Genomic DNA, 14,544 nt, shown 5'->3' on the forward strand with positions numbered 1-14,544 from the left:
GTTATAGAAGTGTGTAATAAAACATTGGGCCTGCTGGCACACCCATGGCCTGTTAAGTCGTTAAGTTTTATGTGTGTCTTTTGTTTCTAATACAACCTTCCCAAAGAATAATCTAAAACAGAAACAGAATTCTAATAAAGGATGAGCAGGACTGGCTCAGGGACCTGGCCTGGCTTGAGGAGCCAGACAGAGAAAGAGACAGAGACCAGACACAGGAGACAGAACAGGTACACGAGCAGGGCACCTAATTAGAAGAGTTCATCAGATATCATGTCACAATTTTAGGAATTTGGTTGTAAGACTTTTGCTTCATTTATAGCAAAATGATCATGGTACAGGTATGACTCAGTTACTTAGGTAATAATATAACCCTGCTAGAAAGAAAACATCATAGACCAGCATGGCTGGTTGCCAGCAAAACCAGCATATCTTGTGTTCTGGGTGCTGGTATGCTGATCAACCAGCTGTATTGTATTACTGTTTTGTAATATATTTTCAATAGATGAGAATATTTAATAGGCAAATATTTTTGGTGGGATTTACTGCCTGCTTCATTCAGTTATGCTGACACTGTAAAATTGAGCTAAATCTAGAACTTCTTCAATTTTCTGAGACACCAAATGAGAAGTGAAACTTCTGTCCCGAAATTAACTTTTGATGTGCACTCAATGCTTAACAAGCAGTTGTGTAAAACTCTGGTCACATCCACACTTTGTAAGTTCTTTAAAACACCAGCCTGATACAGTGCTGCTGTTTTTTGCCTGCTGCTTTCTGTTTCTGTCAGGCAGAGCCAGCAGATCTGTCACCTGTAAAACACTCAGTAACTCTAGCTTAAATTATACAGTGTGTGAGACTGTAAGGTGCATCATCCTTATTTATTTATTTATTTTTTACTTTAACTTTTGATTTAAATATTAAGAATGTTTTCAGACTTACAGTGGTGGCCTGGCAAGCATCAGAAGCTGCTTGAGAAAAAGGGAAATACAAAAGAGGGATAAAAAAAAAACAACGGAAAAGCAACAGACAAACCTAATAAACATAAAACAACAAACACACAAAAATGAACACAACTTCGAGAGACACATGATAATCAGTTATGGAAGAAACAGATACATGCATCAATTAAAATGTCCTTTATATAATTCATAAATGTATTAATTTCTGTTCAATGTGAAGGGAGGACCTGGTGTTATACTTGGCAGAAACTCGCTGTGTCAGTCTTTGTAAGTAAGGTGGCATCTGGCCTAGAACAGTCTTATAAATTAAGAGTCTTATAATTAAGACTGTAAACAAGTATGTATTGCAAGAAGTGTGCAAATTAACCAGAGAGTAAAGAGAGCAGTAATGTTCAAAAAAGGACCTTTGTTACGGGTAACAGAATGATAAAGAACGTCAAGCTTCATAAATGCATGTCAGTCTGTAAACTGCATCACCATAATCAAGCAGATGAAAAACAGTCATTTGAACTAGAGCAGTCTTGCCAGCTGTAGTCAGAGTTATCTGAATCAAATTTGTCATACCTAATTCTGGATTTTGCTCTCTTATACTCATTCATCTCCATTTTGTTGTCTTCTTTAATCTGGGCCTTGCAGGCAAGCGTGTGGCTCTGATAGATGTCAGGGTGGTGTTAACTTGTAGTACAATGTGAAACACTTGTATCACTGATGTAGGTGGAAACAGAACAGCCCACAGAAATCACATGGTGCCGTTATAAGTTCTGAGTCGCCAGGTCCCTAAAAATAAACATATGATGTTATGTTGTCTTTTAGGGAAAAACAGACACTCAAATGCAAATTGGGAGAAAGGTCATCATTTAAACTGCTTCACCCATAAAACAGCAAGCTTCTGTCTTTGGTATTCTTAAGGGCCAGTTGGCCCTTAATAGCCTAGCAACTGTAACTGTGCCCAGGATACCACTGAAAAACTTTAAAATATGCTGCAACATTTTTGTAAATCTGGGACCATATTGCAGAAACTTCTTAACTCTGAAATTTTATCTGTTTAGTCACCATGACAACTTCAGTTAGGACTGAATATAGGACAGAAGCTATTACAGAACAATAGGTTTTAAGTTCTTATCCATTATCTCCAGATAACAAAACAGTATTTCAGAAACATTCTAACTAGACAAAAATTCCTAAACACTATCCTAACTTTAAGACAACCCCAGAGGAGTCTTAACGTCTGTTTTAACCATCTGTTTCCATCGTTTTATGCAGTGACAGGCAGTACAGTTCAGTATAACTAGCATAATGACGTCACATTTAGCTACACTGAAAATGCCGTTTTGACTCAAGTTTTTTTTCAGTTTGTTTTTTCCCCAAACACTGCAACATGATCTCTACCGTCCCTTCTTATTACCTTTGTGTGTTCATTTTGATAAACTTGTCAGATATTATTTTACAATGATGGTGGTGAATAATGAGGAGACTGAGTGTGTCTGTTTATTAGGAGGAATAATGTTAGCGCGCTCAGCTAAAGTGTTTGGGAAACTGAAACTGAGGAGTGGCGATGCTCTGATAAACATCACAAAGTTTTTTTTGACCTTCTTTACATCAGTAACAGTAGCTAACATTAGCTATCTGGCTAACTAACTTGATTATTTTGATTACATGTTTACTTTTCAGCTGTGTGCATATGACATGACAATTGAATGTGGATTTCAATTGGGGAGGTTAAGATTTCCTAACTTAAGATGCTGTAAGATAAGATTCCTTTATTAAGATAAGATTTGCTTCTGTAATATGAATTTGCAAAAAATCTTATCTTGACCTGTGAGTTCTTAAGACAAAAAAGATAAGAAGTTTCTGTAAAATGGTCCCTGAAAGCTCGCCAATTTCCCAAAAGATTTGTGGAAAGAGTGAATTGTTACTCATTTCTCAAACCAAAGACAAAAGAGGAGTGTGTAAGATCTTAGTTAATGTGGGAAGACTGCATTACTACACTAGAAAAAAGAATGAATTGTTAAACCAAACATTTTGCTGCCACTGAAGTTAGCATCAGTGCCACATAGCAAGTGAGTTAGCAGCCAACATGGAACCCCTGAATACCACGGGGGTATTTCGTACACTGTTCTCAGGTATGTCATCACTGTGCCCACCAATGTGGATATATGAGTAAATGCAACTACAGCCTGATCATACAAATTAGATTTGTAGCTTAAATTCTGGACATTTAAGTCTCAAACCTAATTTGCACTGCAGTGTAAACAAACACTCTGAATAGCACATTCTACCACTCTGACCAGCAACCAGCCCACCTACCCAGCCTATAGACTCAACGAAAGGGCCCGCAGAGGTAGTGTAGTACCAGTATTAAGAAACCACATGGTGCCTTATTTATGCTGAGTTAAGCAATTCAGGAGTCTGTGACGGAAGCTTAATTGAGGAAGAAGGGAGTTCAAGGGGATTTTCTCATTTAGTTATTTTTAAATGTATCAAACTCAGTTCTGTTAAACTGAACCTGAAAGGGAACCAGCTACTTTTTTATAATGGAAGTTCTCTTTCTGGTCCTCTTTAGCACTGATGAGATCACAGACCCACCAAAGCTCCTTTACATGATTGGTTCAACCATGTTCAAATATAATTTCCATTACAATATAGTATTAGGTTATATTGTATATTTTACTGTTTGTTGGAATTTTATAAAAGAAATAAGTCACTCAAGGCGATGCGTTAGTGATTTCACCACAAGTAGGGAATTTAAACCCATGGGGTTTGTGTATGTAGCATCACATTTTCACTACGGTACAATCACTGTAACACATGGCCTCTTGTGGCATATCGCTTTAAAATGTCAGTGCTGCTGTCTCTTTATGAGATTGCACAAAGTTATAGGCAGCCGTTCTCCTGAGGATTTTCTTTTTAGCCACTCAGTGCTGGAAGCTCATTTGTGTTGCTTAAAGCAGTACTTTGTCAGGGCTCCTAATTTGTTTACCCTAAAAACTTCTCAACTTTGAATGAATTCTAAATAATCATAATTATTAACTGTTTGTAATGTTAACTTTATGACATCAGCAAACAATTAAATGTATTATCAGGATATAAAAAAGGTTACTGAATTCCATTACAGACAGTAATCAGATTACAGAAAGCTTCAGGCACATGCACTGATAGACCCTGCGGGCTTGTGCCCCTGATCCTTTGCCCTCAGACTGCACAAGTGCCGTCTTGTTGGTGTGCATGATAAAGTATTTTATATGGCCTCCTTCATTCTTCAAGCAGTAAGGCTCAGTCCCATCCCAGGAATAGAGCCTGTTGGTCAGTGCTCCATCCAGTACCATCACCTGTGCTTTTCCACAGTAACTCAAGTGGCCATCCCGGGAATCCTTGTAACCCCTGAAGAGTTGTTAGCTGCAGTTCAAGGTCCCTCTCAACCTGGTAGACCTTGTAGCTGCATTGAGCATAGCTCCAGCAGCCAACCCAGGTAGCTTCATAGCTACGGTATAGCATAGCTCAAGGGGCAGGCCAGGGATCCCTTGTAACCTGGAAACAGTCCTAAGCCACAAGGGAAAGGTCCCTGTTAGCCTGGTAGGTCTCATCACTGTTGTGTAGCATAGCTCTTGCAGCTAGCCCAGGCAGTTTTGCAGCTGTAGTGAAGCGTAGCTCAAGTGGTCGTTCTGGGAAGCCTTGAAGCCCTGAAAGATTCATTAGCCAAGGGACAAGGTCCCCCTTGTCCTGGTAGGCTCTGTAGCTGCAGCATCACTCAAACGGCCAGCCTGGACACCTTCTTAGCTGTGGTGAAGCATAGTTCAAACCGCTGCCCTGGCAGAATTGTGGAGTTATGATAAAAATAAAACAACTGACATCAACAGAGGCACTCAGATTAGATTAAACAAAGATAAACTAATGCTTAAGAGTAAAAGTAGTCATAAGCATGCACCTAGGTTTTCTTTTCACTTATTATATCTAGCCTTCTATTTTACTCTTCTCGTTTACTTGATTTTATTCTTTTGAAGTGATGCTTTTACTGTGTTAAATCTCCTGCCATGAAAAGACACCCAAAGGGTTACCTGTAAGACTATCTCGGAAAGTGAAGATTTCTTTACATGGCCAAGTAAGGAATTTCTTCAAGTTTCAGCTCTGACGAAGATAGGTAGTTAATTCAGGGTAGCAGCCTCGAAATTTGACTGCACTTCCCCAGCCGACTGTGAGTCGAGGTAGCCCGTCACGCCAAGAACCAAGATTCCCTTCGAGCCCCACCTCAATCTGCAGGCAGGTTGACCATGAAGGGCCACCTCGCTGCAAGCTCCATCCTCAAGCAGCCCTAAGAAGAAGCCCAGAGACTCTGAAGCCCAGCCAGAGCCGCGCCTCGACCGGCAAACCAAATCCTCGCCAGAAGACTGCCCTGGTTCCAAGCTTCGTCCTCGGGTAGGCGAGACGCCGAAGCCGGTCATCAACTGCAGCGCGTTGCCTGTGCGAAGTCTCACCAAGACTCCAGGGCCAGTGAAGGAAAGTCCAGCGTGTGAGCTCCAGCCAGTCCTCAAGCGACCCATCTCAGAGGACCCGTAGTCCTGTTTCCTGACTTCAAAGTAAGGCTGGGTATCTTTCATTTGTGCAGTCAAGGTTCGACGCTAATCTATTCAAATAGATATGTTAGTTTAGGTTAAGTTGCCCTATAGATCCTTTGTCCTTAAGTTTCGAGTCGCTTTCCCAAGGAGCGCCCTCAGCCACGTTTGCATACCATTTTACACTGTGAAATAAGCTACATTACCTGAGCCATTCCTTTGTTTTGTTTATTTCTTTTCTTTTGTTTATTAACCAAGTTATCCAACTGTAGTGTCATATTTAGCCAATAAAGTTTACTTTTGATTGAAGCATCCTCGACACGAGTGTCTGTCTCTTCCCTGCATTGGTCTGTAGACTTTAAACTAAATCCAAGTTACTCTGACTTCCTCTTTAGTTTAAGCAATAATAATCATATTCATAATCAGATTAAAATTGCAATAACCGTTACATTGGGTTTTGCTGGTTCAGTGCTGGCCTGGTGCTGGTTCAGCTGGTGACCCAGCATGGTCATGCTGGATGACCATTTGTTGGTGATCAGCTAATCAGCTTCTATTGCTGCTGGCCAGCATACAAGCATTTAAAACGTAACATATGCTGGTTTTGATGATGACCAGGCATGCTGGACCATGCTAGTTTTTCTAGAAAAAATTGAGTATCTCGGTCAGCATATGGGTGCCAGCATGTAACTGCTACTTTATTTAAGGTGGAGCGGAAATTTGAATAAAAAGCTAACATCAGCCTCGAGAGATTAGCATAAGAACTTCAGCACAATGGTGTGAATATGGTTTGGCTGACACAACAGGCAGTGCTCTACATTTATTTTTTACATTACTGTAATTACATACATTTTTCACTTTACTGTGTAGCACTTTTCATATGTGAATCATGTGAAGATGGACAGCAGCAGCAAGAACAGCAAAAAAACCAAGGCGATACAGAGAAGACAAGAATGAAAAAAGCTTTTTATAGAGGATGAGGACATATCCAAGTAGGTGGTCAACGGGAAATGCATCATGTAATTCCCGGTCTAAAAATAAGGCCCTGCAGCCCTGTACAGCCAAAAAGAACACACCATATAAAGAAGAAGTGCAGGCTTCCCTTTGTAAGTAACTTCTGTATTTAGGCTATAATACTGTTGATTAGGCAAGTGTGCTGTAAAGCTGTCCAACAAAACACACCTCATTGTCAGATTTGAACAATGAAAGAAATGAAAATTGAGATGAATGAGGTTGGATATGTTAATCCAGAACAGTTCCACAGAAGTGAACGTATGCAAAGAAAGAAGAATTCTTCCAACAACTGGGAAACCAACCAAGGCTCTTCAAGAAGAGGTAAATACATACATGCTGACGCACACAAAACACAAGACCCAGAAAAAAATGGACACTATTGTGATCCTAGAAATTGGGATTATTGTAGCAAAAAGAAGCACACTTAAGCACATCAGTAGTATATTTGAAGTTGAAGTATATAGAAAATTACTCAAAGTACGTTTCTTAACTTCATGTATTTTATGGAAATACATCTAAAATATGCTTTTCTATATTTTTGGAAAATTGTTATTTTTAAAGAAACACAATTTAAATTATTCTTTAATATGCTGTAAAGAATTACTCTTGAATGAAGGCATATCTTAACATACTAAAGCATACTTTTATATATTTAATTGTGAGCATATGTTTAATAATAATAATAATAATAACAACAACAACAAGTGTATATATATAATGTTCACCATCTTAAATGCATTTTAAAGCAACATACATGTAATGTATCACTATTTTCAGAACAAAACTTTGTATCTCCAAGAAGGCAACTTTACAGGAGAAGGAAAAAAAACATACTTTACTTTTAATGTAAGTCCATGTCACCAGACTTTTTTCCAAGCAATTTTCGGCCATTTCTTTTGGTCCTTTCATCATGAAATTTACACAGAATGTAAAAGGGAACAGCTGTTTCAAATTATGTCAAAAACTGAAAAAACGACAATATATCACAGCAGTGATATATTGCAATGAAGTTAAATTAAGTTGTTAAAATTTAGAACATAAATGCGCTTGTAGGCATAGATGATGTGTTGTAACACAAATATAATTTAAGCATAAAGGTTGTGTTTAGTTATTCTTAATTATATATTCAAGTGCATTAGTAATTATGTGTTAATTATGCTTCATACAAGTACAGCTTTATTGTTTTATGTAGTTAAGTTTTTAGAGAGATAAAAATCTAATCAGTGCACTTTTTTGCTGTATAACTCAATGAGTAGTACTAAAGTGTATCAGTACATGTAGTAGTATATTTATAATATATTCCAAGTGTACTAGCTAAATAACATGACTAGGTGTCATGGTAGCCCCAGCTAAGCTCTTGCTTGCTTGCACTTGATGTAGCCTTTATACCTGACCATGGTCCTGCTTCAGTTCTTGCTCCAGACTCTGAACCTGGTTTCATCTCCTGACTTTGGCCTGGCTTTGTCTCCTTCCCTGTGTTTGTCCAGTTTCCTGAAATAGCTGTTTTCCTAGCCTGTCTACACTGCAAATTGTTCTGCGCTTGCCAATATTTAATATCTTGATTGTGGAAATATGAGATTAATAATCTTTAAAGGTTATTTACTAGTTTTGTATCTTTTAATTAATGATGTATTCTTACATTGATCATGAATTTGTCTTTTGTGCCTCAATTAGTCAGGAAATCTTAAAATTAGTAATTTACTGGTAAAACAAGTTACATTAGCTATAATATCAATTTGTACCTGTGTTTCAAGATTCAGCAACACAAGCTCAAGTTCAATTGCTTGATGTAAGAATCACATATAAGGCAAATTTAAAAAAGAAAGCATGCACTATCAGTTTCAGTAAATGATGGAGGAAATTTCATTTGCAGTCCTGGTTGTGGTTTCATTAAAATCAGGTTTTCCTGTTTTAGGTTGTCTGCCCTGAGATTAAGGACTAGTTTTAAATTAAATATGGGTTTAGGCCTGACTATTTTAAGATAAGCCAACTTGTTTCAAGTAACAGCATAATTGTACTCCACTAGTATTAAGTAATTTCCATTTTTGGCCTTCATTTTTCAGTGTGCTAAAATGAGAACGCAAAAAAATGAATTAAGTATCATTTTCTAATATTCAGTGCAATTCACTTACAACTGTACTGCAGCAAATCTGATCTCCAGTAATTTGATCTAAAAATCAGCATTTTCTGCTTATTTCAAAGCTTTGAACACTTACCAGTGTAGCTAGACTGTAGCTTTCCCACTTACCATAAGACACGGATATTTTAATTAGATTCAAATGAGGACTTGTCCATGGTCCAGGGAAAAGAATCGAATTGTTTTTCATATGCACACCATAACAGAGATGACTTTAATAAAGGGTTATTTATTGATAGAGGCACAAAATAATGGATTACAAAGGTATATATGCACTAAATATTGGATTGCTAGTTATGAAAAGAAAGAAATTTGCTGATTCTCTAAATTATGTGGCCTTTGAGCAAAACAATACTAACACTAGCGTAAAACTGGCCTAAGTTTGATTCAAGGAACAGCAAAATCACAGTGACTGAATCACAAGAAGTAGCCGTGTGGGTGTTTCTGCGACCTGGATGCCTCAGAGCCGTGGTGATGTGTGTGCCGCGTTGAGGAAGAGAAGCCGCTGCTCACATGAGCTGGGAAGGGTCTGCAGGTCAAAGGGCGAGGCTGCTGAAGGTGCAAGCCCTTGGTCGATCCATTGGACCAGACCACACTGGCAAGGCAGGCTTCCCACGATGTGTGGCGGCCTCTCCGGTGAGGAACGCAGGTCTTCTGCTTGGCGATGGAGGCAGGCAGTGGTTGGATCAGGCTCTTGATGTGGATTTCAGTCAGCACTGTTTTGCTTCTGTTTCTGTTCTTAAACTAGGTTTGTAGCGGCCTGTCGTTGCCAATTAGACTTTCAAAATGAATTAACGAAACTTGAAAAACAAACACAGCTAGATGCAGCTTTCAATAGTCTAACCTTACAGTTACAACACTTTAGGATTACTGAGTAAATGAAACAAAATGAACTAAGACATAAGACAAACAGCTAACATTAAGATATGCAGAACTTGGCTAAAGTGCAAAAAGAGGAGAGTGGGCTTCTTTACTTGTGAACTTTAAGTTTACTTTAAGGTAAAGTTTACTTTAAGGTTACATGTTGGCTGGTTGTCTGGTTCCCTTCAGGACCAACTCTGTCCTTCTGGCCTGGCTGATTGTCTTCTTCTCTTCTTTGCTGGCTTTAAGGAAAGAACTTTGAGAGGTGGACCTAAGGTGGGGAAAAGGTTTTGGTTGGTTTATTAGGTTGCATATAATAAATATGACATTTTTTTGAATGCTGCTCCAGTGTCACATAATCCTTTGGAGATTCTGGGTGTGTTTACACTTAAATAAAAGAAACTTAGAAGCATGCAATTTCATATATAAAACATTACTGTTTCCATAGTGACTATTACAAATAACTATGAAGCTTACAGATTATTATATCTAAATGTATACCATAATATGGTTACATACAATTAGTTGAATCCTTAACCATTCTAGTCATATAAGAAATAGGAATTGCTTAGACAAAAGAATTAAACTGTTAAAAGACAATTTCAAAGTTACAGGTACTGGTATAACTACCATTTCTATGCTTAAAAGAATGGTTACATACTAACTCAGAGTAAAATAAGTGAGTACATTATCATCAATATTTCTGTAGATAGGTTGGCAGAAACTCTGAAACTGTGATTAAAGTATACATTGTCACACAAGCTACAAACTTTATAGTCCTACTTCTAATACAACTACAAGAAGACTTGCAAGGAAAGCAGTTATATATAAGATTAAACTGTGATTATGAAACACATGGATTGCATGTTTCCCAAATAAAAGGAAAAGAAAATATAATAAAATGAATGAAATGAAAACAGTTGCAAATGATCAAAGATCAACACAATAACCTAGATCACACAACATTTTAACAGTTACACAGGTATTCTTCACAGTTTGATTAAAAAAAGGCATTTGATCAGGACTGGGGTTTCATAGTTTAAATGAAGCAGAGTTTTAAAGTTTAGTCTCTTTCAAAGTCCTAAGGAATTTATGATGCCAAAAATATCCAGCCAACAGCGTCCTGTGGGCAGCGTCCTGTGACCACTGATGAAGGAACAGAGGATGACCAACGCAAACTGTGCAGCAGCAGATGAGCTATCATCTCTGACTTTACATCTACAAGTGTCTAATAGTTGACAGTGAGTGGACACAGTGTTTAGAAACTCCAGCAGCACTGCTGTGTCTGATCCACTTGTACCAACACAACACACACTCACACACCACCACCACGTCAGTGTTACTGCAGTGCTGAGAATGATCCACCCAAATAGTACCTACTCTGTGAGGGTCCATGGGGGTCCTGACCACTGAAGAACAGGGTGAAAGGGGGTTAACAAAGTATGCAGAGAAACAGATGGACTACAGTCTGTAACTGTAGAACTACAAAGTGCACCTATAAAGTAAGAGGAGCTGATAAAATGAAAAATGAGTGTAGAAACAAGGAGATGGTCATAATGTTATGCCTGACTGGTGTATAATATAGTGAAACATCATGGCCTTCTGCTAGGCCACCTTCAACCACTAGGAGGAGTCAGAGAACCGGGATGAGCTGATTGAGGCTGATCAGGTGCAGCTGTGCGCGCTCTATCTAAGGAAAGCTCCCCGACAGCTCACCGCTTAGTCTTGAGTTTATGCTCAAGCCTGCATGTCTCTCTGATAAGCTGGTAAATGGTATTCTCTTGGGTCTTGAGTTTTTGTTAAACTCTGGGTTGTTTCCCAGTTGTTTTACTGGTGTAAGTATTAAAAAAAACACTTAGTGTTCTTCTCTGTTGACTTCTTTCACTCTGAGTTTTCAGAAACTCTTTTGTTTGAAGATGCTGCTATGGTATTTCTTTTGTCTGGCCTTATTTGTTTACAGTTTATTGTTTCACTTGGTGCAACCGTGCTTTTCTTCATTCCTCCCCTCCCCCCTAAATTATTCTCATAAATACATTTCAACACAGGAGGCAGATGTTCCACAGTGGCTGCAGTGTGTCTGGGGCTGCTCTGTGTTCTCCTGCTGGCTGCCATTGGCCTGCTGTGGTTCAAGTTCAGTGGAGAAAGAGAAGATCTTTCAAAGAGCTTTTCAGATTTGGGTGAATGTTTTCACATATTTAGTCCCAAGAGTAATTTGATATATCTTGCTGCATTGACTATGGTAAGTGTCATGACTTACTGATTGATTTCCTTTGTTTAAGATGGATGGAGGTATTTCCGCTCCAGTATGTATTACATCTCTACTGAGAGTAAGAGCTGGAGTGAGGGCAGACAGTTCTGCAGAGAGAGAGGAGCAGACCTGGCGATCATAAGCAGCAGAGAAGAATCGGTGAGAAACTAAGCATTGTCTGAACATAATCAAATATTTTGAGGCAGAGAATCGGTGAAATCACAGATTGCCTCGACTGAAACATCATTACCATCAGGTCACTTTGAATGGAAATACTATTTCTGAAGGAACTAAATTGCAGAACACCATTCAACCTATAATTATTACTGCCAGACTGTAAAAACTATGGACACAAAGATGAGCACTGGATTAATATAATTATATTGCATTGCAATTTTGTAATTTCACATTTTGGAACAATGACAGGAATTCATTGTTAAGAGTATGGGCAAAGGTTGGATTGGTCTGACTGACACTGACACTGAGGGCACGTGGAGATGGGTGGATGGCTCAGCACTGACCACTGGGTAAGAGATCACTGAACTGTACTCTGGTGATGCTAAGTCTTAATGCTCTGAAGTGGATATCCAGTCAATATCCAAACACAGCGGACACTCTGATTTCCTCTTTCAGATTCTGGAGAAGTGGGGAACCCAACAGTAAAGTAGGAGATGAGGACTGTGTTGCAACTGGCGGAGGGTATGATCCTGTTTGGAACTGGGGAGATTATCCCTGTAATCACCAGTTTGTTTGGGCCTGCGAGAAGAGAATTTTCAACTGAATCTGCTTGAGATTCTATACATTTCATCATGAACACTGTACATATTTTATGTAAAACCAATTAATTAGACCAGATTCATAAAATGGGGTGATAGCAGCGCTATGCCATGCACTACTTAAAAAATTACTTAATGTGGTAAAAAGCAATTGAACTAGTTTTATTCAACTTAAAAAAAAAAATTACATTGATTTGAAAGAATCATTCATTCAAAGTATTTATTTAGGTTAAATAAAAGTAGTTAATTTGTTTATTACTTCATATGGTAACTTTTTACAGGTAGATTTGGCGAGCCACTTTTTACAGAATGTGCAGCATGGTAAACAAGAGATATTCATAAAGTCACCATGGAGGTGATTAGTGGTTTTTAACGCTGCAGTATTTTTAATCTGTGACCTAGGCAGGAGCCAATCAGAATCCACAAGTAAATCAGGTTATACATAGGCAGGAGCCAATCTGAATCCAAATGTAAATGAGGTCATACATATTAAAGACCCTTGACAAGTGGCGCTCTGGTTGGCTGCCAAAATGAAGAAAATCTAAATTATCTGAAGAAGAGCTACAAATTTGAAGGGAAGGGGTGCTGTTAAATAATAGAGAATTTTTTGGTAAAGAAATAAAGTATCTTTGTCAGAAGATGTTGTTTACTATAAAAAGTATAAAAAACTTAAAAAAAAAAAAATTTTAATTGTAGGAATTATATTGTAGCATGTATGATTTAATTTCTCACTGGTTAGAATTTCAGCTTCCAGTTCATTATGATAGTAACCGTTTTTATTAACATGAATAAAAGTTTGTGTGATGTTTATTACAATTCAAATTTAAATTGACATGCTGAAATTCTGTTTACTGTGGCAAGCTGTTTTAGCTCTTATTTTCTATTTTTCAATTCAGTTTTAATTTTTAGTAAATATTCTTAATATCATGAATTTTATTTGCACATTTAGTATATAGTAAATTAAGTATTCAATTTTGACTGGTAGAAATTCGGTTTTTACTCATAAGAAATGAAAGTTGTAATTTTCACATACGTAAACTGAATTCTTTGTGAAGTCCATTATAAACTGAAAAATGGAATTAAAAAATAAAAATATCTGCTACAAAATCAGTTTGCACATGTAAATAGAATCTCACCATGTCAAATTACTCTTCACTGATTTGGATTACAAGCTAAACCTACTTCCAGGAGGGGGATTCACAAAAACATGGAATTGGATTCAGTATGAAGAGGCTGCTGTAAACATTGTACATCAGTTTCTTACTGGAAGAATTACTAACAGAGCAGTTCAGGTGTTATTTTTTCATGGGATTGTGTCCTGTCATAAATCACTACCATTAGATTTAAATGAGATGAAGACACTACCATGTCTCACATCGCACTTATGAGTGAGCAAACATGCTACTTGCTATTCACGTCATGCTAAGTATATGTAGAGCCTGGGAGTGAGATTTGCCTTTTTTTCTGGAATAACTGATATGGATTGTTTTTAATAGAATGTGTTGTTGGTAAATTGCAACCTTGATTAATTTTTCTAATTTTTCACAAAGATGTACAAAGAGTACTTTGGTTAAATGACATTTGTAATAAAATATATACACGTATATGTGTCTCTGTATGAGGGTGTCTGATAGATTCTCCATTTTGTCTCCCCTTTCTTTTACATTGTGGTAGAACAAGACTTAGAGAAAAGTAATAGCATTAGCACTATAAAACAACCTACTTTAGGTTCATCTCGGGTTAGGGTTTTCCTGTGGACAGGGATCTATTGATCAGATTGTGATAATTATGTACACCCAATGAAACAAGTGATAACTTTAATAAAGGGTCATTTATTGATGAAGGTATGTAAGCACTAGATTAATGGATATGCAGAGAAACTAGCAATGTGAGATTCACTGGATATACATACTGTAATTAGCTGAGACTTGGAACTATTTATTTTATGGTGTTTGAGCAGTACACAGAATAGAATATCAATGCTTGTGTAACGACTAACCTAAAT

The 14,544-nt window shown here is 37.7% G+C and overlaps 1 protein-coding gene across 2 annotated transcripts; it reads left to right on the top strand.

Annotated features, from left to right (window-relative positions):
• The first annotated feature begins 6,583 nt into the window (after positions 1 to 6,583).
• LOC118816485 (C-type lectin domain family 17, member A-like) lies at positions 6,584 to 13,470 on the top strand. 2 transcript variants are annotated; one of them, XM_036582890.1, is made up of 6 exons: positions 6,584 to 6,609; positions 6,755 to 6,838; positions 11,561 to 11,692; positions 11,795 to 11,922; positions 12,190 to 12,290; positions 12,397 to 13,470. In XM_036582890.1, exons 2-6 carry the CDS (start codon positions 6,778 to 6,780, stop codon positions 12,542 to 12,544), a joined length of 570 nt encoding a protein of 189 aa, XP_036438783.1. In that variant the 5' UTR covers positions 6,584 to 6,609; positions 6,755 to 6,777; the 3' UTR covers positions 12,545 to 13,470. The 2 variants fall into 2 exon arrangements, with proteins under 2 accessions (XP_036438783.1, XP_036438782.1); XM_036582889.1 differs by lacking the exon at positions 6,584 to 6,609 and having other exon boundaries at positions 6,631 to 6,838.
• The last annotated feature ends 1,074 nt before the right edge of the window (positions 13,471 to 14,544 follow it).

Source organism: Colossoma macropomum, unplaced genomic scaffold (genome assembly GCF_904425465.1).
Source record: "Colossoma macropomum unplaced genomic scaffold, Colossoma_macropomum, whole genome shotgun sequence".
NCBI lineage: Eukaryota > Metazoa > Chordata > Actinopteri > Characiformes > Serrasalmidae > Colossoma > Colossoma macropomum.

Bases quoted from the DNA above. Each gene is read 5' to 3' on its own strand.
- LOC118816485 (XM_036582889.1), top strand. From the start codon at position 6,706: ATGAAAGAAATGAAAATTGAGATGAATGAGGTTGGATATGTTAATCCA. The intron at 6,839-11,560 runs GTAAATACATAC...ATTTCAACACAG, and splicing joins CCAAGGCTCTTCAAGAAGAG to GAGGCAGATGTTCCACAGTG. The intron at 12,291-12,396 runs GTAAGAGATCAC...TTCCTCTTTCAG, and splicing joins GGCTCAGCACTGACCACTGG to ATTCTGGAGAAGTGGGGAAC.